The 26,994-nt window shown below is 54.2% G+C and overlaps 9 protein-coding genes across 9 annotated transcripts; 2 read left to right on the top strand and 7 right to left on the bottom strand.

The window, feature by feature from the left end:
- Positions 1-206: 206 nt before the first annotated feature.
- Positions 207-2,401, bottom strand: CPAR01_02855 (uncharacterized protein; the record flags this gene model as incomplete). The annotated part of the gene is made up of 2 exons (XM_060487142.1): positions 207-1,727; positions 1,802-2,401. 2 exons carry the CDS (start codon positions 2,399-2,401, stop codon positions 207-209), a joined length of 2,121 nt encoding a protein of 706 aa, XP_060354470.1.
- Positions 2,402-3,540: 1,139 nt separating this feature from the next.
- Positions 3,541-3,702, bottom strand: CPAR01_02856 (uncharacterized protein; the record flags this gene model as incomplete). Its single annotated transcript, XM_060487143.1, has 1 exon — positions 3,541-3,702. The coding sequence occupies one exon, from the start codon at positions 3,700-3,702 to the stop codon at positions 3,541-3,543; it is 162 nt and encodes a 53-aa protein (XP_060354471.1).
- Positions 3,703-4,106: 404 nt separating this feature from the next.
- On the bottom strand, positions 4,107-4,914 carry CPAR01_02857 (uncharacterized protein; the record flags this gene model as incomplete). Its single annotated transcript, XM_060487144.1, has 3 exons — positions 4,107-4,566; positions 4,638-4,771; positions 4,864-4,914. 3 exons carry the CDS (start codon positions 4,912-4,914, stop codon positions 4,107-4,109), a joined length of 645 nt encoding a protein of 214 aa, XP_060354472.1.
- A 2,011-nt stretch (positions 4,915-6,925) lies between these two features.
- On the top strand, positions 6,926-7,273 carry CPAR01_02858 (uncharacterized protein; the record flags this gene model as incomplete). Its single annotated transcript, XM_060487145.1, has 1 exon — positions 6,926-7,273. The coding sequence occupies one exon, from the start codon at positions 6,926-6,928 to the stop codon at positions 7,271-7,273; it is 348 nt and encodes a 115-aa protein (XP_060354473.1).
- Positions 7,274-9,370: 2,097 nt separating this feature from the next.
- On the bottom strand, positions 9,371-11,837 carry CPAR01_02859 (uncharacterized protein; the record flags this gene model as incomplete). The annotated part of the gene is made up of 5 exons (XM_060487146.1): positions 9,371-9,379; positions 9,424-9,639; positions 9,767-10,804; positions 10,915-11,203; positions 11,356-11,837. The coding sequence occupies 5 exons, from the start codon at positions 11,835-11,837 to the stop codon at positions 9,371-9,373; spliced, it is 2,034 nt and encodes a 677-aa protein (XP_060354474.1).
- A 938-nt stretch (positions 11,838-12,775) lies between these two features.
- CPAR01_02860 (uncharacterized protein) lies at positions 12,776-14,544 on the bottom strand (the record flags this gene model as incomplete). The annotated part of the gene is made up of 3 exons (XM_060487147.1): positions 12,776-13,128; positions 13,534-13,966; positions 14,296-14,544. The coding sequence occupies 3 exons, from the start codon at positions 14,542-14,544 to the stop codon at positions 12,776-12,778; spliced, it is 1,035 nt and encodes a 344-aa protein (XP_060354475.1).
- A 4,584-nt stretch (positions 14,545-19,128) lies between these two features.
- On the top strand, positions 19,129-19,227 carry CPAR01_02861 (uncharacterized protein; the record flags this gene model as incomplete). The annotated part of the gene is made up of 1 exon (XM_060487148.1): positions 19,129-19,227. One exon carries the CDS (start codon positions 19,129-19,131, stop codon positions 19,225-19,227), a length of 99 nt encoding a protein of 32 aa, XP_060354476.1.
- A 6,156-nt stretch (positions 19,228-25,383) lies between these two features.
- Positions 25,384-25,594, bottom strand: CPAR01_02862 (uncharacterized protein; the record flags this gene model as incomplete). The annotated part of the gene is made up of 2 exons (XM_060487149.1): positions 25,384-25,460; positions 25,570-25,594. The coding sequence occupies 2 exons, from the start codon at positions 25,592-25,594 to the stop codon at positions 25,384-25,386; spliced, it is 102 nt and encodes a 33-aa protein (XP_060354477.1).
- A 605-nt stretch (positions 25,595-26,199) lies between these two features.
- On the bottom strand, positions 26,200-26,397 carry CPAR01_02863 (uncharacterized protein; the record flags this gene model as incomplete). Its single annotated transcript, XM_060487150.1, has 1 exon — positions 26,200-26,397. The coding sequence occupies one exon, from the start codon at positions 26,395-26,397 to the stop codon at positions 26,200-26,202; it is 198 nt and encodes a 65-aa protein (XP_060354478.1).
- Positions 26,398-26,994: the final 597 nt, after the last annotated feature.

Genomic DNA, 26,994 nt, shown 5'->3' on the forward strand with positions numbered 1-26,994 from the left:
ATGTTTCGCTACCATGACAATGCTGAGCCCGTCAGAAGCTACGGGCAGGGATCAGTGCCGAATCGCAAAGACAGGAGACGCCTTCAACTCAACGGCTGCCGAGAACAGAATCGTCATCGTCGCCTCGTGAGTGGGAGAACATCTCCCGGGGTATAATGACAAACCTAAAATGGAAAACAATGCGAAACAGTGCCGCAAATCAAATATCAAATCCGCACTCCTGTCGACGACGGCTTCTTGCCTAGCGTCATTTGGCTCAGCGACAATGTCCTGGCTGCCTTCTTTCGCTGGGGGTCTTCGTCCTCGTCGCGCAACTCCTCCCCGAACGCGCCGTAGCCGTGATGCTGCTCTTCCCTTGGCGTCGCGAAAACCTCCGAGTACGAGTCCTCGTCTCCGGGGCCGGTCCCAACGCCAGAATCTTCAGCCAAAAATTGCCGATTCCTGGACGCGGTTTCCTCCTCCTCATCGGATGAATCCTGGTCGAAGGCAGACACGCTGCCAAACGACTTGGCAGTTGGGGGAGGCTCCATTGCCAGAGACATGCGGCCGTGACCGCTGGGCCCAGAGATCATATTCAGGCGTCTCGTCAACTTCTTGACCTGAGACTCTAGGGCCTGTCGAGAGGCTCTCTCCGTCTCCAGCAGCGCGAGAAGCATCGTGTAGTGATCTGCTGTGAAGGTCTCTTGTGCCCTGTTCGGCTCGACACGAGATAGTGCTGGTAAGCTCGTCACGCCACGGATGGTGGAATTCGAGGTTGGCCTATTCATGGATGCAGGGAGTTGAAGAGAGCCCACATATGTGGGCGTCTCGCCGAAGGAGGTGTGAGACTCCTTTGAGTGTGCAGAGCTGCTGTACCGAGAGACTGGAGCTTGCTGGCGCGAGAGTTGCTGCAGTGCCGGATTGACTGCGGTGCTTGTCGTCTGAGAAGATGGATTCGAACCCGGTACCGATGGCGCAGGACGTTGCGGCTGGCTCATGTGGATCTGGAATCCAGGAACAGAGTTGCACAGATGCGTCACCACGTCCTCCACACGGTGCATCCTCTCCTCCAGCGTCTCTATGCGCGTCTCGATGCTGGCCGCCTGCGTGATCTTCATGCCAGCCATGACATTCATGTGCGTCAAGTTCCCAAACGAGAATGGTTGAGGTGGTGTGTGCACCTGTCCCTGCTCGATTGGGGATTCGGGCATGCTCATGGGAGGGGCCATGCCCGTGAACTGGTTTTCATGGTCTGGAATATTGGATGACGCCGGCGATGCGATGAAGGCCGGGTCATAGCTCTCTCTCCAATATCGGATTTCGTCGCTTCTGCGCCGAACTTCGGATCGTCCTTCTGGATTCTGCATTCCACTGAGACTCCTGGATCGGCGCTTTTGGCTAACATCACTAGTGATGGCTCGCCCAATTTCTTCGGGGTCATCGTCATCTGTGAAAAGGCGGCTCCCGCGGACGTGAGTGCTTGCAGGACGAGGCGAGAGGCCTGCAAGTTCTCCCTCGCGACTCCTGAAAGGAGCCGAGTAGATCTGACTTGTCGTGGCTGTGGCCGCCCTCTTGTGGCCTTGATACAGAGATGGGTCGACGTTGATTGAATTGCGCGCACTCTCAATGGCGGTAATGTCTTGGGGCCCTATGGAGTGAGACCGTAATGCTCTGTCGTACTCCGTGATCGGCAAGGACGCCGATCGCTTTGGTTCGGCTTCCTTGACTCGGCTTAACCCGGAAGTGTCCTGTTGGTCCCCCCGTCAGTCTCCAAGTTCAGAAAGAATGCTATGGTACGGGAGCAGCCGGTGCCGAAACTTACGCTCTTGTGTTGGTTCGAGGCGTTGTACGTCGATACGCGCTGCGAATCGGTCGAGCCCTGAGAGCCCGTCTTCTTTTTGCGACCAAAAAGCTTCCCCAACGCGCCGCGCAATGTTGACTTTTTGCGCTGTGGACGATCCTTGCTCGCGCCCGTCTGTTCAGATGACGCACTCACGGCGGAATATCGCAAATTGCTGGATGCGTTTGTTCTTCTTTGTGATTGGGGCGTGTTGGCCTGTGTCGCGTGTGTCGCCGATGTTGGTGATGATGCTGAACCGGAGCCAGAACCGGCGGAACCCGTTGGTGCAATCACTGAGTCTGCTCTCGGGGCCTGTGAAACTTCGGGCTGAGGCTGAGGGACCGAGACAATCGACCCGGCCCTTTGTTCGGCCTGCGGCGGATGCATCATTTGCTCCTTCATGTCGCCCTCGGTCAGAGGCGTAGCAATCCCGGTACCCGGGTTGCGCATTGGGAATTCGTCGTCGACTGGGCTAGGGATAGGAATCGGGCCTGATATTTTGCCCCGAATGGACTGGCCCGTTAAAGATCGAGGTACTGCGCCAGGAGCGGCGGGTGGGTTGGCCGACTTGAAGAGGCCCATGGCAGTGCCAGCAATTGGTGATTACTTCGTGCGTGGCTCTAGGCTAGAGCGAGTGTGAAGGAGGCCAGAGGACGAAGAGCGTTGTATTTGATAGCTGACCCCTGTTATGCCATGAAGTGTGGTGAGGTCCGAAGAGAGATGACGGAGAAGGGTATAGATATTGTTGGTGAGACCCAAGAGGATTGCCAACGGGATGCGTCCGGTGCCGTGCCGTGACGATTTGTTTAGTTCCAATGCCAATGTCAATGCCCGGTTCGCCAGTCCAGGCTGGGTGGGATTCTTGATCGGACGCCCCAGATGTCTAGGCCAGGTGGTGATCTATGCTGGAACCTGATTCATGGTGCATATAGACAGCAATGCGGCTTGTCGTCTAGGCCTGTCGGAATCGGAGAGGCGGGAGAGGTGGCGAAATGCGCCCTCTACAGCCGCGGTGACGCTGAGTATCCGTACGAGAGGAGAGGAGGAAGTCGAGTGGTCAATCAAGGCACGAGAACTGAGGCGAACAAAAGGAGAGAAACCCACGAGGGGACCGAGGATTGGGGTAGTAGTTAAGCAACTAAGAAGGGGGGACCCTAGCAGCGCATGCGTCATGTATCAAAGGAGCACCCGGGCAGGTCTGCGACAGGCTGACGAGGCGGGCCGGAGGAGCAATGTTGATTAGAACGGGCGGTAGCGTATAGCGCGCCGCTTAGCCTGAGAGGTAGGGCGTGGAAGAAGAATGGTTGGTGAAGGGTATGAATTAGACGACAAGAGAGGAATGCGTGATGAATAGTGGTAGAGGCGTAAGGAACGTGAGAGCAAAGTAGTGGTACCTGAAGTAGATCAGGGAGCAAGGAATATGGTACGGCAGGTATTCGTACTTGAATAATAAGCCGATAGGCAAGTAATAGGTAATAGTAGATGTGTTGTAAGACTGGTCGGGGAAGAAGCGAAGAGATGCGGTTGGTTCAGAAGATGCTTCTTTATTCCTTGTTCCGCGTGTCTACAACGGCAAAAAGCACAACACGGCAGAGGGCAGGAGGAAAAAGAAACAAACAAGGACAGAAAGGGCGGGAGAAAAGGGAAAGCAATGGCATGTATCTGTATCGGTTGTTCTTGCGCACGATGTGTACAATGTACTTTACGAGGCACACTAGACTTTACAACGAACCAGCAAGGGTTCCTGAAGGGGAGGGACTCGAGGAGATGGAAAGACAAGGGCGGGAGGCTCTGATGGGGACCATGTATCCGTACACTACGGAAGACCAGAGAGGCAGATGCAGAACAGACGCAGATGCTAGCGCGATGAAACAAGTATGCATGCACGACCAGGAGGATACGGACCATTGGAACGCCGTCAATGGTGCGTATTGGCCCGCGTCTAGGATACAGTGATGGGGCAAGTTGCAAGCCGCAAGCCGCAAGATTCGAGAAGAAGGACAGGCCAGCCGTTGGTTTTCTGCGTCTACGGCACGGATAGCCACCGTCCACGCAGACGCGTTTTCCAAATCTGGACTGAATGGTCATGGCATATTATGGTACATAATTTGCACATCATGTCTTGCCCTCGAACTTGTCAGGGTTGATTCGAGAGAAGAGAGAACGAACAGAGACTCAAATTGCTCAGCAGAGTAACGGGATGGGGCAGCAGGAAAGGTCCGAGGTCAACGACGAGCTTGAAGCCGCAATGGAAGCCGATGCATCCCATTCCACGACGGTTTCCATTTCATTTCGTCAGGGTGCCCTCCCTGGTGGTGCCCCCGGCGCCCCTCGTGGCCTTCGCCGTCGCCGTTCGCTCGCCGCCCCCTGCTCCATGTCGTTCTTGGCTTCCCTGGCTCGGGGGATGGCCCTTGTTTGAGGCCAGTGCTTGGGGCGCCCAGAGCAGTGGGGAAGGAGAAAGGACGTGGGACCCCCCTGGCTGGAAGAGCATGTTGGAGTTTTTGGACTCTTGGATGAGCCATTGGATGAGCCATTGGACAGTTGGGGGTCGTGGACTTGAGTCTCGGAGGACTGGAAGTGGTGGTCGTCGCGCTAGAGGCGCAGACGGTGACACCTCGACCAACTGAACTCGGTGTCCTTGCCCATCCAAGGCAAGCCACCTTTTCGTTGTGCATTTCGGAGCAGGCCATTTGCCAGGGGACACAGAGCCGGGACTAGACGTGAGCTGCAAGAGTTGCGTGTGGTGTCTGTTGTTGTGGTAGGTCTGTGTGGTTGAGAATGAGTCGGGATTGGACGAGGAACGTGGGTGGACGTTGACTTTGACCAATTGTCACGTTTGAGATATCGTGTGTCGTCCATACGCAGGAGGAGGGCGTCTTGGGCGTCGTGGGCGTGTATGAGCGACGTGAGGGATGAGTGGAATGTGGGAGAACGAGGGGCGTAGACAGTGACCTAGGTCTTGGGCACATTGTACCGGTATTCGATACTCGCCATCCAGGCAAGCACCAAGCCAGCGACGTCGGCTCTTCTATCCATCAACAAACAATGTTCCAGGCGTCGATCAAGGGAACGGGTGGTGAGCGGGGGGCGGGCATGTTGAAGCGGAATCATCGTGAGAAGTGGCACGAAAATGGCCAATATTGGGGCTCGTTACACCGACTGAATAAGGTATGGTATGTGGGCAGTGTATTGGCAAAAGCAAGTACTCCGTTGTGCCCATACAAAGCGATGAAAAGAGGCCTGGGTATCAATCGTTGGATTCTCTCATCTCGTCAGTGGCAGTTCCAGTTCCAGGACCACACTTTTCCCACGGATATGCAATGTCTCAGCCTCAACGCAAAACAGTTTACCCTCCCGAATGCCTAAAAGGTCATTGTGATCCACGCGACCTGCTTGTTAAACGACCGTGACCACCCCCACATGCGCGACTCACCTGCACTGACAGCTGTGAGATGAGGAGTCGACGGATGGTACGAAGTTTTTGTAGATGTCTAGGGTACCAGGTACGGATACCATGCCTGAGAAGTACCTCTGGTGGGGACTACTTTAGAAAGCTCCTCCTGCCTGCGTGACTGCCGCCATCTGTGGTCCTGACATGATATCTGCAGGCGGCACTGAGTAAGAACTTTCCGTGGGTAACTACTTCGTGAGGATTCGAGAAGAAGAGTAACGGCCTGGGTGGAAAGAGTTTGGAGTCTGTGGAAAGGCAATTCCCGGCCCTGCCGGCTCCATTTCACCCGGATTGCTGGTCCGACTTCTCCTCCAAGGAGCTGCCGCATTTGGCGTCTTGTTTCAGTCTTTGCTTCCTTTTCTTTTTTTTTCCCACATCAACATGGGGGCCCAACAAGGGAACTCGCTCCCGCTGCCCGTCCCGCCGTGGCTCATTCCATGAATCCATGTTGAGGTCACAGGTCGGAGGTCACTTTTGTGTCTTGTGGTCCGTGTGTGTCAACCTCACCTCGCATCGCCAGATACGAGACTGCCAGTACCTACCTTCATCCTCGTTTGGTCCTCGGGTTGCAACAAGCCTGCACATACCGATAACAAGAGCCAAAGACAGTCATCGAGAGTCGGTGTGTGATTGATGATGCCGCCTACGGCTACATACTACTACTCTACACACGGATACTGCCATCCGCTACAACTCTAGATTCGCATCACTCGACCCGGTTCTTGGCCTTGTCGCTACCAAACCCCGACTCTATCCGTGCTGATCGGGTGAAGGCATCGACCAGCGACAGGCCTCGTCTCTCAAGTCCACGCTCTTGTATGATGAATCCGAGTCGTTCTTCAAGTTGACCGACGAGTCGTGGACGAGGTCAAAGCCATGCTGCTCGAGGGTGCTGGTAATTCTTACCAACAATCCACACTGCGTCTAACCTCTTAGTCTGTCGGCCATCGGCCAACACCATCGGAAATCGACCAAGCCTAGCTAGCATCTTCACCCGACATGGCGTCCCAGATCCCGCCATCCAAGACCTCTATCGCCAACTAGTCGTCCAATATCATGACGCCGCGCTAGGGTATCAGCGAACGCCTGCCTTACCCCAATAGGAAGTGAGCGAAGGCCCCGGCAAACGGAATGCTGGCATTTCGAGCGTCCTGCCATCAAGAATCAACGGCACTAACTCGTCTCGTCCGCCTGGCCGTTTGCACTATCTCATTTGCGGTTGGATGCCTCTGTCACTCTGACTGGCGCCGCCGCCGTCAGACCTGACAGCCATTCACACTAGATTCTAGCTGGTTGAATCCCGATTGCTCAACGACTCTTCATCTTTTGTGGTAGCGCTGGCTTCAGCTCCTCAGAAGCAACGCTGCACTTGCAGAGATGTGATTGCTAGCCTCTCGGACGAATCCAATGTGCCACCGAGCCGCAGGTTACGACGGAGTTTTCCTCACTTGGATCGCTGCAACCACATGCCACGTCCTCCTGCATGCACCTGCCACCTGCCTGCATTACCTATTCTTGGTTCACGCCAGCGGCAACCTCTGGATGCTGCGGCACAACTACCTCACTCAATACTCCAATACTGCGTAGGAATCAAGAAGTTTCCATCACAACTCACTTTGAGCCCCTTCTTGTAGGAGCGAAACCCTTTCTAAGCCATGTCTTCCAGCCCCCCCGTCGACGACGTGCAGCATCTTCGCGTCCAAAAGACAGGCCAGGATCCATACAACTGCATTTGGGACAGCCCCACATCGCAGGATTCAGAGGAGGCTAAACCACCACATGGCTTGCAAGCCTTTTGCCCGTCGAGCAGGACCCCCGCTGTCCCCTATTGTCTGCCTAGATCAAAAACATTCCAATTCTGGGCGAAGCTCGATGACAGTCCTACGGCTCGTATCGATGTGGACAGCTTCTCCGCAACGCAATATGGTGGCTTCTTTGGCCTGCTCACCCTGACTCGTGGGGGGTTTTCAGCGACGGCTAAAGGCACCGCGAACCCGCCGTGATTCTTTTCCCTTGAGGTTCTGGTTTAAAACACCTTGCCAGATCCGCACAGAACAAAGCGTCGGAAGAATTATTGGCCAGTCAGCTATTTTCGGTGCCTATATGCGATCACGGTATAGCTTCGTCCAGGAAGGCGGCGGCTCCCCTCGTGGACAACCAACATCATGCAATGCATATTGCTGTTACGTGGGCGATACAGGTAGCAAAGCCATGCCAAATCACCCACACGGAGTGCTCGTGCCTAGTCAATCACGTCAATGTAGCCCCCCTAGTCCAACCTCGATCCAACACCTGAGAAGCTATCCCGCTCCAGCAACGGTTTGATCGTCTTGCACAGTGGACCTTGGCGGAGCATCTTATAGCGAGACAACCGACTTATGATCGCCCGTCAGCCCAGAGCACGAGCGGCCGGCATCTATAGGAGCCGAGTATAACAAATGGCACACGGCTTAAGCTGCTGGCAAAGCACATTACTCGCCAGCGCTCTCCCAGCCATCGGAACACACATCCAATTGGTGGTTTGCCCCGGAATTAGCCATGTCTCATAGACATGGAGATGAACCATTATTCTGGAAGCGAGTTGATGTGCCGACCGAATGTGAGTGATCTGGGCTGTGCAATGTCCTAGCTCACACTATACATGCGGATGTCTAAGCTTCCCAAACTTGGCTGAGCAGTCGGGATGCTACAATCTGATAATAACAGATGTGATAGCCAACGAGATATATTCGCTGCGCGGAGTTAAGGCAGAGTGCACAACGCAGCGAGAGACAACGCAACCAGATATACAGAGTACAAGATAGGCGACAGGCTTTTTCACTTTGGTTTTGTCTTTACGACAGACATGGCTTCAACCCAACACAGGAGAGAGAGCCCTGGTCAGATTACAGATGATATCTTGTGCCAAGAAGGATCAAGACTGATTTGTTGAGTTCTGGTGCGGGCAACCCAATATCAGCTGCAGTCTCAGGTCTGCTTTCAAATACTTTATCCGTACGAATAGTCCGCAGACTCCGTACATAACCCCGAAGGCACCGTGAATTCCAGCGCACAATCTCGTCGACACCGAGAGGGCAACGTCCAAGTCAAGCATCCCCCTCCTCCTCGGTAGGAGAATATGGCGGGTCTGGCCACGCGAACAAGGATGGCACAGGTCGCCAGACGTGGAAAGTAACCTGAAACATACATGGATGCCACTTTCTTCGTCTGATCAGTGACGGCTGACATCTGTGCCCCCGTCCCTCCACTCCAAAGGACCCAAAGTCTTTCTCTCCCGTCTTCTTTCGTCCGCTGCCCAGGACCGCGAACACGACACGACAAGCCGCGACCCAAGTCGTCCATGCCCTGGCGCCCATCAACTTGCGTCAACGGACGCACCCTCCCCCAATGAACCCCTGGTGGGCCGCGAGCATGGTTGACGGCCGATTCAAAATTCTACGATACGCCGCGCCAAAAGTCAGACAATGCAGCCTTTTCCTGTTTTGGCATCGTTGGGAAACCAGCACATCCCATCGCATAAGGATTCATCCCAGCTACCCCTCCACGGCGGGCCACCACATCGACAAAGCCGGTTCGTCGGTATTCCAGATCGTCTGTTCTTTCTTGCCACGAGTCCTCTCGTCGCATAAAGGTCGACATTGGAGAGGGGCGGACCTTGCATGGAAGATGGTCCGTCGGTAACGCCGCCAGCCCACGATCTCCCCAACCGTCCCAAATTTAGGGACCTTTCAGGACCCTTGAAGTGACGATAAATCCGGGTAACGTAGATCAGCGTTCTCTTCGAGGAAATCCATCCACCGTTTGAGAAAGTTGCTGCCTCTGACCATGACACAACCCAAGTTAGCAAGAGAAAAAAAAGAAGAAAAGAAGAAACAGGCCCGAGGTGTTGGACGTTTGACGCGGCTCAGCAGATGTCTCAGGATAAGCCTGCCACCATCTGTGCAGACTGCAGAGGTGCTCTGCGCCGCACGCCCCAAAATCAACTAGGGAAGGGGAAGGTTTGGGGGAAGAAGGGGGAAAAGAAAGCAATTTTCTCAAACCGACTCACCTCTTGACTGTCTCTGAATCTCCGATCACCGTCAGCGAGCGTTTGGGTCTCGTCATCGCCACTAAGAACGCATTAACATTCATGCGCTAACGGTCGGCCGCATACTGGGATCTTCCCAGCCTGGCCGCGGCCGGCGGGATCATCTCTCGTTTGAAGCTTACCGTTCAGTCGGCGCTTCTCGCCCAGGAACCCTACTTCTCCTACGGAGTTGCTCCGTACAAGGCTGACAATGACGGCCTCTTTTTCACGGCCCTGGAAGCCGTCAACGCTGCCCAGCTCGATGCCAGGGAACCGTTCTTTCAGGGGCGCTAAAATGGCGAGCTGCGTTCGGTTCATCCGATGTCAGCTTTCATGCCTTGCGGCTCTTCGCGACGGACCCAAGATTTCCAAACAGAAGATCCATAATCAAAGGGGGGGAAGGGGGGTTCGTTGGTTTGACCAGGCTTACCTGAGCGTTGTAAGGGGTCACGACGGCGATGTCCTCTGGCTTCACTCCCGCGTCGACCAGCTTCTGGACGTGTTGCCGGACCAAGGCCCCTTCCATCTCGTTGCTCTTGCTCTCCCCGTGCAAGCTGAACTTTGCCTTCTTGACGGCGTCCTTGTCGTCGTCCTCGCTCCTCTCGGGGTAGTCGCCCCCTTGCGAATCGATGAAGACGACCGGCTCGTTGGTGTCTTCCGTGTCCTCGACCTCGTACGGCAGGTCTCTGAGCAAGCGCTCCTTGACCACCTCCGCGGCGATGAGCTTTCCTTCGTAGAGCTCGTCCGACGGGAACCTCATGATGTTCTCGTGCATGCGGTACTGTGTGGTGAGCATACGCTTGATGGATGACCCGTGTAGGGCGAGAAGCCTATCAAACAGGGTCGTCTCCAGCGTCATGCCCTTGATATGCTTCTTCTCCACGTCTTCTATGGGGGCCGCTGACTTTGCTGCTGCCGGCGGCTTCACCTTGGAATTGAGCGACTTGATTGTCGGCGGCAGCTGCAGATGATCGCCGGCACAAACGGCCTTCTTGGCCGACAGTAAAGGCACCCAGCACTGCGCCTCGAGCGCCTGGCTCGCCTCGTCAATGATGACGACGTCGAACTGCTGGTCCCGGAGCTGGTGTCCGCCCGCGCCGTGCAGCGTCGCCAGGACGACTTTGCTCTCGCGAATCAAGTTTGCGACGCAGCCGCGCTCGCGCTCGCGGAATTCCTTGCGGAGCTCCTTGAGGTCGGCGTAGATTTGGCGCTTCTCGCGGCCGTTGCGCGTTTTTTTGATAGAGGCCTGTTTTGCGTCCATTTCGGCGCGGACGTCCTTGACGATGGCGCCGGCCTCGGAGGTCTGGGTGAGGACGTCGAGGGAGTGGGCGAGGACGCTGGGGAGGAGGCGGGCCGGGTGGCCGAGGCGGAGGATGGGGATCTTGTGCGGGGCGAGGCGCTCTACGATGTTGTCGACGGAGATGTTGGAGGGGCCGCAGACGAGGATGCGGAGATTGAGCTTGATGAGCTGGAGGATTAGTTCGATTAGGGTGTGTGTTTTGCCCGTCTTTTTCCTCCTTTTTCGTCAGCCATGGCGTTTCTTTCATCGGGTCGGTTAGGGGGTTAAGTAAGACTCACGCCTGGCGGGCCGTGGATGAGGGCAACTTCGCGGGACGCGAGGGCGAACCGGATGGCGTCCTTTTGGGAGTCGTTGAGAGACGGGTCGATCCATTGGATCTTTGCGAGCTCCGGGTCGGATGCTAGGTCCGGGGGCACTGGCGACGGGCTCGAGAGGCCGAAGAGGACACGCATGAAGGCCGTGTATTCCGATTCCGTCATCTTTTCGATCTTGCCCATGGTTTGGCTCATCCTGTAGGCGCTTGTTAGTCCTGTCTGCTCCTCCGCTAGGTGCTGCAGCATTGTGATACTGCCACAAGTCGTCAATCACGGAGAGCCCAGCCTGCTTCCGTGAAGTCTCGCACCAAGTGACGCAGCTGACAGACTCCATCTCTGTCAAGCATTTGATCCTTGACCGACAGACGACTGAAAAGGGAATGAATCAAGAACAGAAGATCTCACCTCCGGTACGTGACATCGTCAGCAACCTTGACAATCCAAACCCTCCCCGTAAACTCCCTCTCCTCCCCCTTCCCCTCATCAACAGCAACACCAACAACCTCCCTCCTAACCCTCGTAACCACCCCTCTCGCCCCTTTACTCTCGAGCTCTTTGACTTCCTTCTTCTTGGCGTTTCCCGCAGGCTGCTCCGAGATGAGCACAATGTCCCCCGGACGGAGGCCATGCTCGGGTAGTTCACCGGAAGAAGAAGCAACGGCGGGATCGGAGGATAGTTCGAGAACGGTGCGGCCGCCTAGACCTGTGCGGCGGGCGGTGACGACGAGGTTGGGCAGGGCGAGGCCTGCGCGCTGGAGGGCCGTGGGGGAGTGCGAGGAGACGAGGGCGGATGATTCCGAGACTTCTGCGGCGAGTTCGGCTTCGAGGAGGGTGAGTTGGGTTGTTGCGAAGGAGGGGGGTGAGAGGGGTCCTGTTGAGGGGGACATGTTTGTATTTTGGGGAGGGGGGTCTTTTCTGTTCCCTTTATTGACGTGGTCCCAATGATTTGTTTTTTCCCTTTCTTGGCGCCTCTTTCTGAGTTAGGTTGTCTTGTTGGCGGGATGAGTTCTCATGACCTCATGTGCGCGCAAGTAAATGGGTGGTGATATTGAGATTGTGGGACAGTGAGGTGAGGGAGCTGCGGTCGAGATGAAAGAGTGTGTGTCGTTGTCTGCGCCTGTTGTAAGTGGTTCTGTGCGGGTTCCCCACAATGTGAGGTGCAGCTGGCTCGGCTTTTTTGACGTCATCTGATAGGTTGGGGTTTTAGAGGGGTGAAAGCTCTCGACACTCAGCTCTTAGCTTTCAGGTCAGGAGATGAGATGAGATGAGGTACCCGAACGGGCCGGATACCTGCGTCTTGCGATGTGTCTCTTATGCAATTGCCCTTTGTGGGTTTCGCGTCGGACAGAGGTTGGCATGGTAGATGACATGTAATACAAATATGCATGATGCCGGTTGAGAAAGGGTTGCTCAAATGGCGAATTCGTCTTCAAGTGAACGTGCTCACTGAGCCGCCCAATTTTGCAAGGATTAAATTGGACTTGCTTGAATATTAACGTTGTCGATTTTCCGCGGCCATTATAGTATCGCATTCAAGTGTACTCTGTCTCCTAGCTTTCAAGGCGGATTTCTCACGTCACCGTAGAAAATTGCTGGTTGAGCTACAGTATCCTCGGTTGTGTATTATCAGGGTATTATATACTCATTACTGCGTCATATCAGAAGCAAATAGACATAATGTAGATAACGCATCTTTCAACCAACTCAAATCCCAAGTGTCACCTCAATGCAGAACGCTCTCATTTCAAACATATGCAGCCAGATCTAGGCACCAAACATATGAACTCCCCGTATAAAGACCAAAACCTGTCACACGATGGATGAATCACCGCTCCCTGCTCGTAGGACTCACAACCACAACCACAACCAAGCTCACAGCCATCAGCGCAAACGCCACCATGGACACGATGATAATGGTCCCGCGGCTCGCGGGGAACTTGCCCTTCATCACCCACTGCTGCGCGCGGAAGTAACGCTGGTAGCCCAAAAACAAAATGAGGATGCTGATGCCCAGGAACGTCGCGCCGAGCGGCTTGCCCAGCTGGCGGAGGGTGTGACTGTTCGGGTCGTCGGTCCCCGGCGTCGAGAGGGACGAGTTGAGGCGGAAGAGCTGCGTTACGGCGATGCCTATGGAGGCGAAGGCGAGAGATGTGCGGAGCCATGCGAGGAATGTTCGTTCTGTTTTTTTGGTGAGAAGAGTTAGTTAGTCCCGGCTAGCTGGAGCTGTATACGGCTGTCATGATTCTTCATAGGTGAAAGTGCCAAAAGAATTCGCAAAAAAGAGTAGCTCATAGCGTGGAGTCGAACTCAAGGGGTCGAGGTCCGTCTCGAAAGACATGTGGAAATCCCTAGTCCCCAGCTGAGTGTTCCACTGAGCTAAAGCGCCCGGGGGAGTTGGCCCCCGTTTGCCTGGGAGATGGAGGAGGATGGGTTATTCATGAAGGGATACGCTGTGGCCATTGGCAGCCGTAGAGAAGCGTTGAACCGTGATGGGTTGGAGAGGCGGCTGAACCGTCTAGGTTGAGGGGGAAGCTGACCCGGATGGGCTGAGCTCTCGTGACAAAGTGCGAGCGCAATACGTACCGAGCGCCAGGTGATCGCGAGCCACGCTGCCCTTGTTCTCCAGCTCAATGCTCTGGAAGCTGGACAGCAGGATCGTGTACCAGGGTTCCTTCCTCTGCGCTTCTCTCTCCCGCTCCTCCCGCGCGACCACGGCATCGTAGTCTTCGTCCTCCCCCTCCTCTTCGGCCTGCGCTGGCAGGGAGTTCCTCGTCGACTGGACCGACTTGCGCGGCCGCATGCCGGCCAGCTCCGGGGTCGTCGCTGTGGTGGTTACGGCGGACGGGTGCGGCGCCGAGTTCATGCTCTGGTAATTGCGGTCCGGGCCGCGGGAGATGATGCCGACGTTCTCATTGTGAGAGCCGTCCGCGCGGGAGTAGTGCCGCGGGGGGCTGGCGGGAGCGGAGCGGGTTGTTGAGAGTCCGCCGCCCATGGCTTGTGCGCGGCCTCGTGCGTTCTGTTTTGGGGCGAGAGAGTGAGGTGTAAGTAGGAAATGTGTATGATGGCGGACAGGGAGAATGATCCGGAATTAGGAAGGAGAACAGAACATGGGGATGGGCAAAAAGGAAACGGAGAAGCGAGGTCAATGTTGAATTAACTAGGGTTCAGAGAGAAATGCCGTGGATTGGCGGCCAGAAGGGTCGGTGCCAAGCGATGAGCGAAATGTACATGCTCGTAGACGACACACGTTTAAACACACGCAGAGAGGGTTCCACAGTCCCAGATCCTCGGTTGGCGATGGGGTAGGATGCAGAAGCGAAAGGAGCTACAGGTAGAAGAACGTACCTCTAATATCTCGTTAATGCGCTCGTTGGTGCTCTGCCTCCGGGAGAGCGAGCGCGGGGACGCTGGCGAGCGTCCGTCGTAGGAAGAGGAGCGCCTACTTAACCCTCTCGGCGAGGCGGTCGCAGAGGACTGGGATTGCGGTGGATGAGCATCGGACGACGGTGGTGGTGGTGGAGGAGGTGCAGGAGGAAAAGCAGTAGCCGGTACCGCTGCCGGCATCGATGCGGCTTCTTTCTTGGCGGAGGCCATCACGTCCGAGACATGGGCAGTTGACGTCGAGTGCCCTCAGACCGAATAGATAGAGAGGCACACTGGTAAAAACGCGGTTTGAAGATGGCGTCCCTCACGCCAGAACAAGGGTCTGGTGACGTGATCAAGAGGCGGAGAGACGGTTTGAAAGGCGAAAATGGCGAAAAATGGCACTAAAATGTTTCTTGCCCAGAATTTGGCTCTTGGGGAAAGCTCTCCTCCCCGTTGAGCTTAGGTATGGAGAAGGTTGGGTGGGCGATCGCGCAGGGCGGCTGATGGAGGTGCGTTAGTGCCGTTTTCCTCATGCAATGCCGCCGTTCGCTAGCGCACTTTCTCGGCCGGCGGCGGAGGATGCGGTAATGGGGACCGACCTGGGAAGCCTTGCCAGTGGAGGACTGAAAGGATGATAGTTGAGAGGAGTAAGCGTGCAGTAAGGTGGTGAAAAGAAAGTAGCGTAGGAATAAAGTTTCAGCAATATGAGGCTGGCAAGTGCAGTTCCTTGCTGTAAAGAAATGAGACGAGACGAGTCGAGTTTCTGTCTCCTTCACGTGTACAGGTGGAAAAAGGGACCCCATGACATAGCTTGGGCCCCTCTAGAGCTTTATCTGATTTGATCCATTGGGGAATTTGGGATGGAGGGGTTTACCGTTCACTGGTTGGTCGCCGACCATCCCAAGATCTAGGCCCCTAGAATTCTGGGGGGAGCCGCTTGACCCCGCCGATGCCGATGGCACGGAGCCTGGTCCTACCCGTCGCCAATCGGACCGGCTGTCGGGGCGGCTGGACGGATACGGGTCACCTTCGGCCCACGGTCGACGTCTGACAACCTCACTTCTATCCTTTGCAGCAGTAAACACACTTTAATTATACGTCTATCTTGATGTGTTAAGGAACTCTGATGATCGCCAGGCCTTGGGGTGTCTAATGCGCCATCCAGTCTTTCAGTACATTCGCTCGCGGCCTAGGACTAGCACGATGTCACCCAGCCTACCACAGCGGAGATGGAATGCTACTGTGTGACTTTGGACTTCCGCAGTCTTTCTCAGCTAATTTAACTGGTGATTATTTGAGGTGATCTTTGAACGACTGTCTTGCCGTAGAAAGGGTTACTCTCGTGGAAAATACAGACATTTGCCGGAAGTAGACAATCTCACAAGATGATTCTCGAGTACCCTTGGTAATCACTAGTGTGCAGAATCCACGTCGGGCGGAAATAATAGACTGACGACCTAAATGATCGCTTCGATTCACCAACAATCTCTTTCTCGAGGATTAATAAACTTCTGAAAAGCTGCTTTTTCTTTGCCTCTCGCCGATTGAATCTCCAGACGTCAGGACTGGCGATGACCGGAGCAGCCCCGAGTCTCGTCGTTGCCATTCCCCCACAACTACGAGGATCGCTACAAGACGATCTTACAGACTGGTTTAGTATGTTTTCAGAAGCCCACAAAGTGACTCCAAGATGGAAAGAGCATCTCTCATTCATTGCCTCCGCCGCCGTAGTATTCAGTCAATAATAACCAAGAGAGGGAGGGAGATCTGGAGATACATGCCCTTGTTTAGTGTGTGAATGTGTATGTTGGGGACTGGGTATCCGCTCGCTGGAAAAAACCCGTGACCTCTCGGACAGAATCACCAGAAGTCATGACTCTGCAGAGTTCACGAAGTGTCCCAACAAATTCTGCGTCCTGACGTCTATCTGCTCTCGGTCTTACTCGCCCGGCCGCCTACAAACTTAACATCAACACTATCTGGAACGTCCTAGGCCACTATAAAATGACAATGCCGATTCTGTAGGCTTAAAGGGTTCCAGTGCAATGTCACTGTTGGAGCGATGCCCTCTATGGCGTGTCTTAAGACCGAGCGATCGTCTAATATCTGTAGATGCGCGTATAGCGACGAAGAACAGGATTGTATAATTCACTTTAACCAGACGCAGTTGTTCACCTTTCCCCACGTTGCGAAAATATTTCTTTTGGTATGTCTCTGTACCGACTTTGGAAAGTAACCGACGGTATCTCGAGGCGAAGAAAGTACACTTAGCATTAGAGCCTATCTGGCTCATTGCGATGATCGCAGACGGTCTTGAGCCCTTGGCTCTGGACTTCAATCCGTGGAACCTGGGCATGATGAGAGCCCGCCGCCCTGGGTAGTGCGGGCTGTGGTTTCGCAGAAGAGACCCCATGAAGAAGAGTCTGAGACGTTTATACACGCAGCAAATGAAAGTCTGAGAAACTCGATCCTTCTAGACTGGACACCACAGAGTCATCAAGCTGGATCCCTGTCACAAGGAAGGGTCCCCCCGTGTGTCTGTTTTTCTTTTCTTTGGATTGCCCGAGTCTATCGAGATCAGGAATTTCGTCCCTTGTACGCTCAAGACTTTTTATTTCGTAGTAGCTCTTCTCATTCTAAGACGGTTACTCTAGACACAGCGCAATTTCATGCCATCTCACATATGCTGTGGCCTTGACAATCTGTTGATGTCCATGTCTTGGCTGGCACCATCGTAAACTACAAAGGTCTCCTTCTTCTCTGTCTCGTTTCTTTATACAGCTGACCGCAGGCAGGAAGTACATTCGTTACGCGGTATTGAGACAGTATTGCATACCGGTGGATACACATGACTGATGACTTCATGAAGCATTTTATCTGTAAGATGATTGATCTCAGATAAGAGACTTCGTAATGCGACCACGGTGATGCTCATTCATTTCCAGAGACAGTCACGGGATAAGCAGCGGTAAGCAAGAAGCCATCTACAATAGCATACAAGATAGCTCAAACGCATAGCACAAACGGATCTTATGTGACTGGATTGCTAGACGGAGTTGCTTGCAGCCAGAGTCGAGATCAGTATTGCAAACGATCAGGGGTCGAGATCACCTCTACCAACGACGATATCTCCATGATTTTTTCAGCCATACACCATACGAGTAATGATTACGTGACGTAACATTCGGGATCAAAACAGACGCTACGACTTGCAAACGCGGCCAGTTGCCTGTACGAAGGTGCTATAAGCTCGAATACGTGTAAAGGCTCGTTAGAACCCCAAGAGCCAACGTTACGGAGGGTGGTGTCCAGGACGAATAACATGTACCTCTGGAGATCTCTCGAAGCATCGCTTCGTTCTCATAAGAGTAAAGACGTTTCTTAGATGAAATGCTTGTCGATCACGGAAGACCACTTGATGATCTCCGCCGAGCACATTTCCACCGTAATGGCGGACTCTTTCGACATCATATCGATATATATCCGACTACTTACGCAGGACTCAGACCCCTACAGCTTCAAATCCCAATTGAGACGAGGATCACCCAGGCATAGCTGCCTCAAGTACCTGACACTCTTCTTGATGGACCCAATTGTGTCGAAAAGGAACACAAAGACCCGCAGCAAGATCACTTTATCTGACAAGACACCACGGGAGATGGCATCTAGGGGTCATTTACGGTTAGATAAGGTCACAGGAGGACGAGGGATATCTTGGCGGCCTAAAGAAGCTTGTAAAACTCAAGTCCTTTCAATGGCAAGGTATGGCTACGCTCAATCTCATAGGGAAGCACATGAATACTGAAAAGGACATGATGGCTCTGACGAACATGCCATCATTTCCTCACACAACTCGTCCCGACACAACAACCATACGAAGTGTAAACATTCTAAGTTGCTGTCTCCCTGTAGAGCCCTCTACACTGGAAATGATTCTTACTTCACCCATTGAACTCATCATATCGTCAATAGAGTGTATCAAGTCACCTTTCACAACAGAGGAATAACGAGGCGAGCATGAAAACGACACCCAGCAGCGAACCACGATTCAGTAAAACATTTCTCAAGTAGGTAAAGAGAGGTATAGGCTAAAAACTCCCACCCGCACATCTAGAGAAAGGGGAAAAGCCGGCAATATCCCAACAACACAAGGTAACTAACTGGTGTTCTTCCCTCAGTGCCTAAGCCCAGAGGTTAATATCAATGGTAAAAAAAAATGAAGCCTCTGGCGTACGTAGGCACATCGACCGTACATGATCAGAGAAGAGTCACCCTTTTCTGCTTCTCCCAATCCTCTTATTGGAAGGGATGATTATAGCACGCTTACATTCAGACACATCGCAAGACACAAGGAATCCTACGCATAGAACGCTTTACATCTGTCTGGCATGTCGCTAACACCCCAAAGCCCATAGAGCAAGAGCACGGTGACGGTTCGCAGAGACAATAGCCATCAGAGCCATCACCACCACTAGGATCTATATGTTCCCGATCAAGTGATACACTTATGGATGACCTACAATCAACGAAAGCCCCCTTTCCCCAAAGAGCAACGTCCCGATTGTCTCCGAGGCCACACGGCCACACAGCCACCAGGAGCAAGCCCAACATCTCGAGATACCAACAGCCCCTGACCTCTGCATGCAGACCATTCCCTCAGCCCACCTGAACTCACATTGAATATACGAGCCGAGTGAGAGCCCAAAACATCCGATTAACCTCAGAAACGAGATACGGCCTCGTCGAGTCTGTGCCCAACACCGTGGCGATACACACGCCAACCCAACGCCACAGCTATCTCCAACAAGACCGATGACCCGACGACGACGACGACATCGCCCACAATCGCAAAAATCTCACCGCGTCCTCGTCGCGCAGAACGCGTCCGATCAAGAAAACACGGTAACGTAACCAGCCTCCCACCGGTCCTGCTACGCCAACTCGGGATAGTCCTCTCACGCCGGTCCCCTCGACGATCACCAAACGACACACACATACATCTTAGCCCAACTCGTCCAGGAACGGGCTTACATACACCCACACACATAATCACGACACCCTCAAAGAAAAAAGACAAGAGATAACCCCACAAGCCGCCTGAAACCACGCGGCGCCCTTTTTTGGGAGTTGAGTACCTACCTAGTGAGCCGGAAAAGCCCAACATGATGTTCTGTCGCCGTAGTCCCCCGTCGGCCGCGCCCCCCTCTCAACGGCTTCTTTGTCCTCCGGCGCGCCGGTGTCTTTCAGCCCAAGGGGGGAAAAAAGTCCCCGCTTACCTATCAGAGAGAAAGAAAAAAACGGAATTCGTGGTGGTGTGCTGGGAATGGCCCGCCCCGAGCCTCTTGTGTGAGACACGAAAAAAAGGTGAGGCGGCCTAAAAACCTAGTTCATGGTCCCCGAACGTTAGTCCGGTGAGTTTTGCAGAGATAGGGCGACAGCATACAGAAGAGGTCTCTCTTTCTCTCTGGTGTGTGTTCCATCGTTGGGGTCGTAAGGGTCTCGGAGCTACGAGTCAGCCCATTCAAACGCCACCGCCGATAGAGAGCGAGGAAAAAATAGGGCGCCACTCTGGTCTAGATTGATAGACCACAACCAGGAACCCGTTGCTGCCACGAGGTTGCTTAGGAAGAAGAAGAAGACGAAGAAGCGACCTGAGCAAACACACACGCCCCCGGGAGTCTCTCCCCGCGAACCCGCTTCTCGCCGCCGTTCCGGTGGTCAGACGGACTAGAGCCAACCCAACCCAGACTGAATCAGGACGGGCCCTCGACACCATCCAGGACGCATCGCCGGCCAGTCACTTGACACAGCGCCGCCTCTCCGGGGAAACGCACCTCACGCATCCCCTCGACGACGCGGAACCGCGGAGCGAGTGGTCCACGGCATCCCAAATTCCCTAGATCTTGGCCGGACTCGTCTCCTTCTCTCACCCGTACCAAATCGCCGCCGGGCAATATAGCGTAGGCGTCAGCATCAGGGCTCGAGCCACAAAGCCAACAGGAACTTGACGAGCCAACCGAGCCACCGAGCCAAACGTCAAAAAATCCAATACCTCTTAGACCGGCGAACAGACACAGTGGTACCTCTCTCTCTCGATCCGCAGGTCCTCCCCTCCATGATCCATCCATCACCACCAACCCCCCTCGAGGATCCCCTGGCTTGTCAGTGTCGTCCCAAGAGCTTTCGGCATGTGACACGGACGCTTCATCGAGTCAAGCAGCGCAGCCGCAGCGTCGCCTGGCGTGGACCGCGCGGATCCCCCCCAGCGCTCCGCCTGCCCAGCTCATTTTTGCCTGCCGCGCCGTACAGTTCTTGATAGAGGGAAGGTCAAAGCATCTGCGAGACATTTCTTAGCGAGAAAAGCAACGACAATTGATTGATTGATAACGAAAAAAAAAATTCTCTTACCACGTAGACAAACTTTCTGCCGTCCGCCTGAAAGCTACAGAGGGCCAAACCGGAATGTGCGGGGTTCGTTGACTGCTCGAGCGGGCGGGGGACGCAGGAAGCGCAGCCGCTGTCTGACTAGGTATGGGAGCATCATTTTTTCCTTGAGCGGCAGAGGACCGACAAGAAGCAATGCCTGCTGCATCTAGGCCACTGCCGACAGCAATAGTGGATGCTCATAGCCTCGCAGTAGTTCCCATGCTACGTAACCGTACGGATGGATAGCGTTTGCTTTCCAAGTGTCAAAGGTGACTCTCGTACGTCTTACTGCGATCCACGTCCCATCCGAGCCACCTCGGACACATCGAAGGACACACCTTTCCTGAGTCTTCGGTAAAAGGGAAGACTTTCCCCAGGCACAAACGGGTGAAGATCGACAGAATTATTCGGCAGACGTGACGACCCCGAATTTCGATATTCAGCGGTGAGAACCAGTTCAAGCATAGGTCGTCACTGGTGGTGTCTTTCGTTTCTCTCTCTGTGTCCCAGTGCCCCTCTTCAATCCTCTACACAGTATTCCGCGCGCCGGGGGCTTTCTGGTAGTGTTGCAACGCAAGGTCCTCTTCCGCATGAAGATGGCGCCCCCGCCCGAGTTGGACAGAGCCCCATTCGGATCTTCAACTAGAGACCGAAGATCGTAATTTTGACCCAGGAAGATGCCATCACAGGCCAGCCGCTAGCAGCCCAATTACCCTGATCTTAAGTCGGGCACAGAAAGCCATCAACGTGGTCAGGTTCAGGGTCCATTGGAGGGCCAGAGGCGTATCTCAAGATAGAATTTCGGGGAATATGTCATGAGTGAGTGAACGCTTCATCATGGCCGGGTCTCGAGCGAGACTGGTGGATGATTTTCACGCAGCCGCGACCCCCGAGGGTATTAGACCCAGTGATGGAGAGTTATAGTGCCGCACAGGTCCCGATACTTTGTCAAGAGTACCTAGCCCTGCTTCGCAACATCATGCCTCCCGGCGCCCTGATCATCAAGAACTTGTGGCGACGACACACATCGTGTGGAGAGAGAGACTTGACTAGAGAGACTGCTGCGTTAAGCGTTGGGTTGCGTCGACGTAGGTCTTCGCGCGATGTCTCATTGACCACTTGTAGCCAACTTTTGATGTAGTAAAATCGGGACAAGAAATTGAATGCGGCCTTGTGCGCCGTGTGCCTGAGCGAGCCCTTTGCCTGCATCAAGCTGCAAAATGCAACCCACCACTCCGCCCAAGCCCGCCCTAATCCCCGGAAAGAAGACACCGGTGTACCCGGAGGCCCGGAGAGACAGCCGGTTTGCTGGAAAGCAATGAGTTTCTTGGTGGCGGACGAAGGCTGGAACCCACCCACCCCTCCACCGCATCTCTGCTTCAGGAACACGCCGTTCGTTTTCTCGGGTGCAAGTTGCAGCATAGGCTGAGTGAGTGTTGCCATATGCATGCTCGCCTTACTTTGCACAGATAGGTATTCAACCACCTGCATTTGCGACCATGCGGACGTCTTTGTCCACGCAGTAAGGCTGCCCATCAGTCACCACACATCGATGTAATGCAGGTCCGAGAAGTTGAAACCAACGCACTCCTTCGCCATTCATCACTCGGCATGATGCAGGTGAAGTTTCCCTCCAACTTTGCCTCTCCCCAGGCTAACATCTAGACAGCGTGTTTCAGGGCTGCCAAAGACCTCGAAAGTTGGGCACTGCAGGCTCGCAAGACTTGAGACTGGAGAAAACCAATAAGTTTCCGAGTCCGAGGTAGACGGGATGCCAAGTTTTTCTCGTGTCTGTTGCTTCTAGTCGTTTTGTTGGTGGGGTTGTAGCTTGTTTTCTGTGGTCCATAAGCTGGCATGCCTCAGCTCTCATCGTATTCGAATTCCAATATGCCAAAGTCTGGTGAAAACCCTAACTTTTGACAATATTCGCGCATGCTGTGTCGGAAACGGCTGTTTGCCCCCGATCACCCATCCGGCAAACATTGATATCTTGGAAGCGCCTCGGCTTCTTACTGGCTCCCGACATTGAAGATTTCCAAGTTTCTGGTGCAGCATATGACATTGACCGCTCACCTGAGGCTACAAACTGCAGCTGTCTCTCGCCACGTGAAAGTCGTCGTATTGCGAGCTAGCTCCCGTCAAGCCACCACCCGCATCTCGCTCTCTCATTCAGGTGGACAAAGCATTCAGCATACGTTGCCGGCCGCCGTCTCACACCCGCGCATCGACTCGTGCCATGGTTTTTCTTACCCTGGCGGTATGATGTTCTCGGTCTACTGACCGTGGAGCTGTCACTAGTTTAGTTAGGTATCCCGATGTGCCAGCCGTTGGCCGAGGTCACTTCCACGTTTTCGTTGTGTTGATAGATGCATCGGCTTCCTGTCCGTTTCCAGCTTTGAGATGGCTGTGCAGTGTGCGGTACAGTACTTCGTGCGGACACTGAGAGACCGCACCGATGACAAAAGCTGAGGTTGGATTCCGGGACGCTCAATCTCCCATTCCCCACGCTAATCACTTCTAGAAGGTTGAGTAACGTCGGTAGTTAGAGACAAGGAAATGAGTTTATCTCCCGTTCGTGGACCCCACGGAAGGTGGACGCCTTTCTGGTGCAGATATTGGAGCCTATCGCGCTTGGCTGTGAACCACTGACGAACCATCGGCGGGACAAGCGGGAGGCCTGTTAGGACCCTGGCCTGGCCGTCTTCCACGTTGCTATCTTGGAAATCGTGAATGGGTCGTGCCGATGGCGAGCTCCGGGCTTGTCAATTTCGTGGGCACCAAAATACTATTCATTCGAGCAACGTGACACCAGGGACTCCACCGCACCGAGCTGCAATCAATTAACAATGTCGTGTACTATTTGACCGGGCAAAGGCGGGTGGCTTCTGGAGAATCCTCTGCCGAGGTCGAAATGCTGTTTTGAAGACGGTTCGATCGACATAGTCATCAATGGGGATGGGCCGATTAGTGACAGACGTTTATGTATACTGGGATACCTCGTGGCTCTTGGTGATGAATGTTCGAAACGCCTCACAAGTTCCAACGACTGGCTGGCATCGAGAAACCACGGCTAGACTACCGTATTCTGTCGGTGACCAATATAGATCGGCCGGATGATATGGCCGCTTGTCATCACCTCGGGCAGTCTGATACGTGGTGACGAAGCTATGCCTTCTAGAACAATGGAAGGATGCAACATGAGAAACGGCTCCATCGTGACCTGGGGCCTCTGCTTCATGCTGGTACCCCTTCCATCTGTCTTCCGTTTCCATTGTTTCCAATGGCACAAGGCGCTGCGTCATGATAACCATGGTGCCCTAAACAGGCAAGTCCCTCATACCCAAGGCTATGCGGGATGCTTCGTGATGGGGACTCAGGCGTCGGAGTATGTGGGCCCTGAAACCTTCTCGAAGGTCTTGGAGCCTGGAGGCCTATGGGCTAACGACCGCGGGAATGCCCATTGGCCACTCCGGAGGAACCCCTTGTATTGACCGGTGCGACGGGGTACCCCTGACGAGACGAGTTGGAGTGCCCCGTCGGGAAGCCTCAGGATGACAGCTCCCATTATTAACCGATTTCTCAGAACTACTGCAAAGTATGTGGGCTTCGTTCAGCCGGGAGAGGACAATGAGTCCGGTCTGTAACGCCACGTATCCACGCGTGCCACGGCAGAAGAGAAGAGAGTGTCCGTAATAAGGGAAAACTTGTCGGCTATCCAGTGCTCCGGCTGCTCTAGCCAAGTCAGTTTGTTCTTGATTCAGCCCAATGAATAATTCATCCACTCGACCTTCCCTGTCGAAATGGCAAATATTAAGTGAGTTCAGTGTAATTGTTAGACCGTACGAACAATAGTGAGGCACCCCACGGGCTTGACTTGGCCGAGAACGTTCCTGATTGTCAATGGTTGCTTATTGCCGTTAGCTGGCAGACTGATAAGTAAGAAGTGCCTTGCCTGACAATGACGCTAGGGATTCACTTGATCCCGGAGGATCTTCCACGCCAAGTGAAGCCCCTGCCCAGTCCGTGACCGGACTGCTAGCCTCAGCAGTTATCTCTAGACAATACTGGTTGGCGATAGCGATAGCGGTGAATATGCTCATCGACTTCTTGGGGTAGTCGGGTCAGGACAGTCAGGCTAAACGGCGGCCCCAGGCTCCAAAGCATCTCGGGCCCGTTGGGGGTCCCTTTGGCGATCTTCCAGACTCATGCCCGGTTGCGGCGAGGACCCTTGTGGCCGAGCAAGAGACAGATGGACAGATGGTGTGGCCCGCCGCTTGGCTTAAATTTGAAGCAGGCCTTTGCTAGATTTGCCAGAAATCCGGGGCAACTAGACCGGAACAAGGCCCGTTTTTGGGCCTGGTCGCCGTTGGGGGTCTCGGTGCCACTGGCTGGGCCGGGACCCCACGGCTTCCTACCCGGGCCGCCCAAAGTACCATATCCACCAGCCAGGCACCCAAGTCGTTGGAGGTGAATTGGAGTGTTGGAGAAGGGAACTTCCCAGAGAGAAAAGAAGGGCCCGCGGGTACAATTGGGAACTTCATGAGCATCAAACGACGGATCGCCGGGGTCTCCTCGATCAACCAGCGAATAGATCTGCTGAACTTCCGTCCTTGGACATCGAAATTGCGCCATCCGTGGCTTTTAATGGCTCTCGGTGGGGAGTTTTAGGGAAGCGGCGGTCGGAGAGTTCCAGCGGATGACAATGGTCGGCTGCTGATCTACCATGGACCGTTAGCTGATATTCTAGTGTGGATTGTTGTTCAGTGGACATCTAAAGTGTGAACATGTCTGGCTCACATCACACAACGCAAAAGACCAGGCGTTGACCAACACGACCACCGTGTTGGGACATCTTCGTAAAACGGGGTCAATGGAGGAAAATTTTGCAGTCGGAAGTATATTCCTACATGGTGAATCCACACGTTAGGTCGGGTTGTTGGAAGACCCGGGCTGTTTTGGGCTTAATGTGTTCCGGTGTATTGGATCGTGTCAGTGTTTGCTCATGTCTGATCCAGCAGCCAGGAACGGCCCAACCACCCTGACGGTGGCGAAAGGATTCTGAGCCAGGCACTTGGCTCCTCCCCGTGGCCTCCGCTGAGATAGCACCTGGTCTGCCATCCATGAGCCCCGGCCATTTGACAAGCCTAGGCTACTTTGCTGGCCTAATCCAGAAAAGGTCGGCAGGCATATGGTTGAGCCCTGGTGCCATCAACTTCAGTAGGACTCGAGTCCAGAAAGGTTATTAGCAGGCAATCGTTCTCCATGCCATCCCATGTCGGTCGCAGAAGCCGGGCTCCTATTCGACTGTTAAACCCACAATTCGAAAAGCCACTTTTCTTCGTAGGGCTTTAGAACGGTCCCAAGCGTTATGCTGCCGGTTCCCCGTAGTCTGGGATGCTGCAGCCAGACCCCACTACCACCCATGGTTCGACCGAGAACACCTTGTTCTCGAAGTTATTACGAGGGATTTCGGGCCTTCGATGCTGGTCTTCGAGACCTTCTTCTCAGCAAGCCAGCAAACCCCAAGGAATTAGGCAGTGGGTGGGATGACCGTCGGAAACTACTCGAGAGCGTCTTGACGTTGTTCGCATTCTCGACGATAATCATACTGGCATTTTCGGGCTGCTGAGTCGCTGATGCCAAGAGCATACCCATTCGCTATTTTGAAATCATTGTAGAGGGATTTGACAAGATCCAACCTGGAGAGCCTGAGTAATGGGATTAGTTGCTTTGGTGAGGGGGAGAGGAAGCTTGGAAAGTTGTGGGATGCCGCGATGCCCAGCATACTGTACCTGCATGCAAGGGTGCAACGGTTCGTCTGTTCCTGCATATGTATGGAAAGAGAAATGTACTTCGTACCTTGGCACCTTCGGGGCACTGAGTGGCCTGTAGCATCTCGAAGCTTGCAATATGCAAGGTACGGATACGCTGAGCTGTGAGGACGGAGTACACTACGTGGTACCGTTTCTTCCGAAGTACCGTCCGGCGAATCATGGGTGCGCGCAGCAAGACCGGGGCTGATAAACACCATTTGTATGGAAGCCCTGACGTGGTTGCGTGGTCGCATGAACGGAGGCAAATTGGTGATTGGATAATCGCCAGGGTTTTGACCGGACATGGAACCCTGGCACAAGCTCACCGGAACTTTCCCAGCTGTGAGAACCACGCGTGCGACGGTCAAATACCTATTGCAGATGATCTGCGTGTGCGAGACCGATCATGATAAGATGCCCAAATAGGGACACAGCGCCG

This window comes from Colletotrichum paranaense, assembly GCF_030867605.1.
Source record: "Colletotrichum paranaense strain IMI 384185 chromosome Unknown Scaffold_2.1, whole genome shotgun sequence".
Classification (NCBI taxonomy): Eukaryota; Fungi; Ascomycota; class Sordariomycetes; order Glomerellales; family Glomerellaceae; genus Colletotrichum; species Colletotrichum paranaense.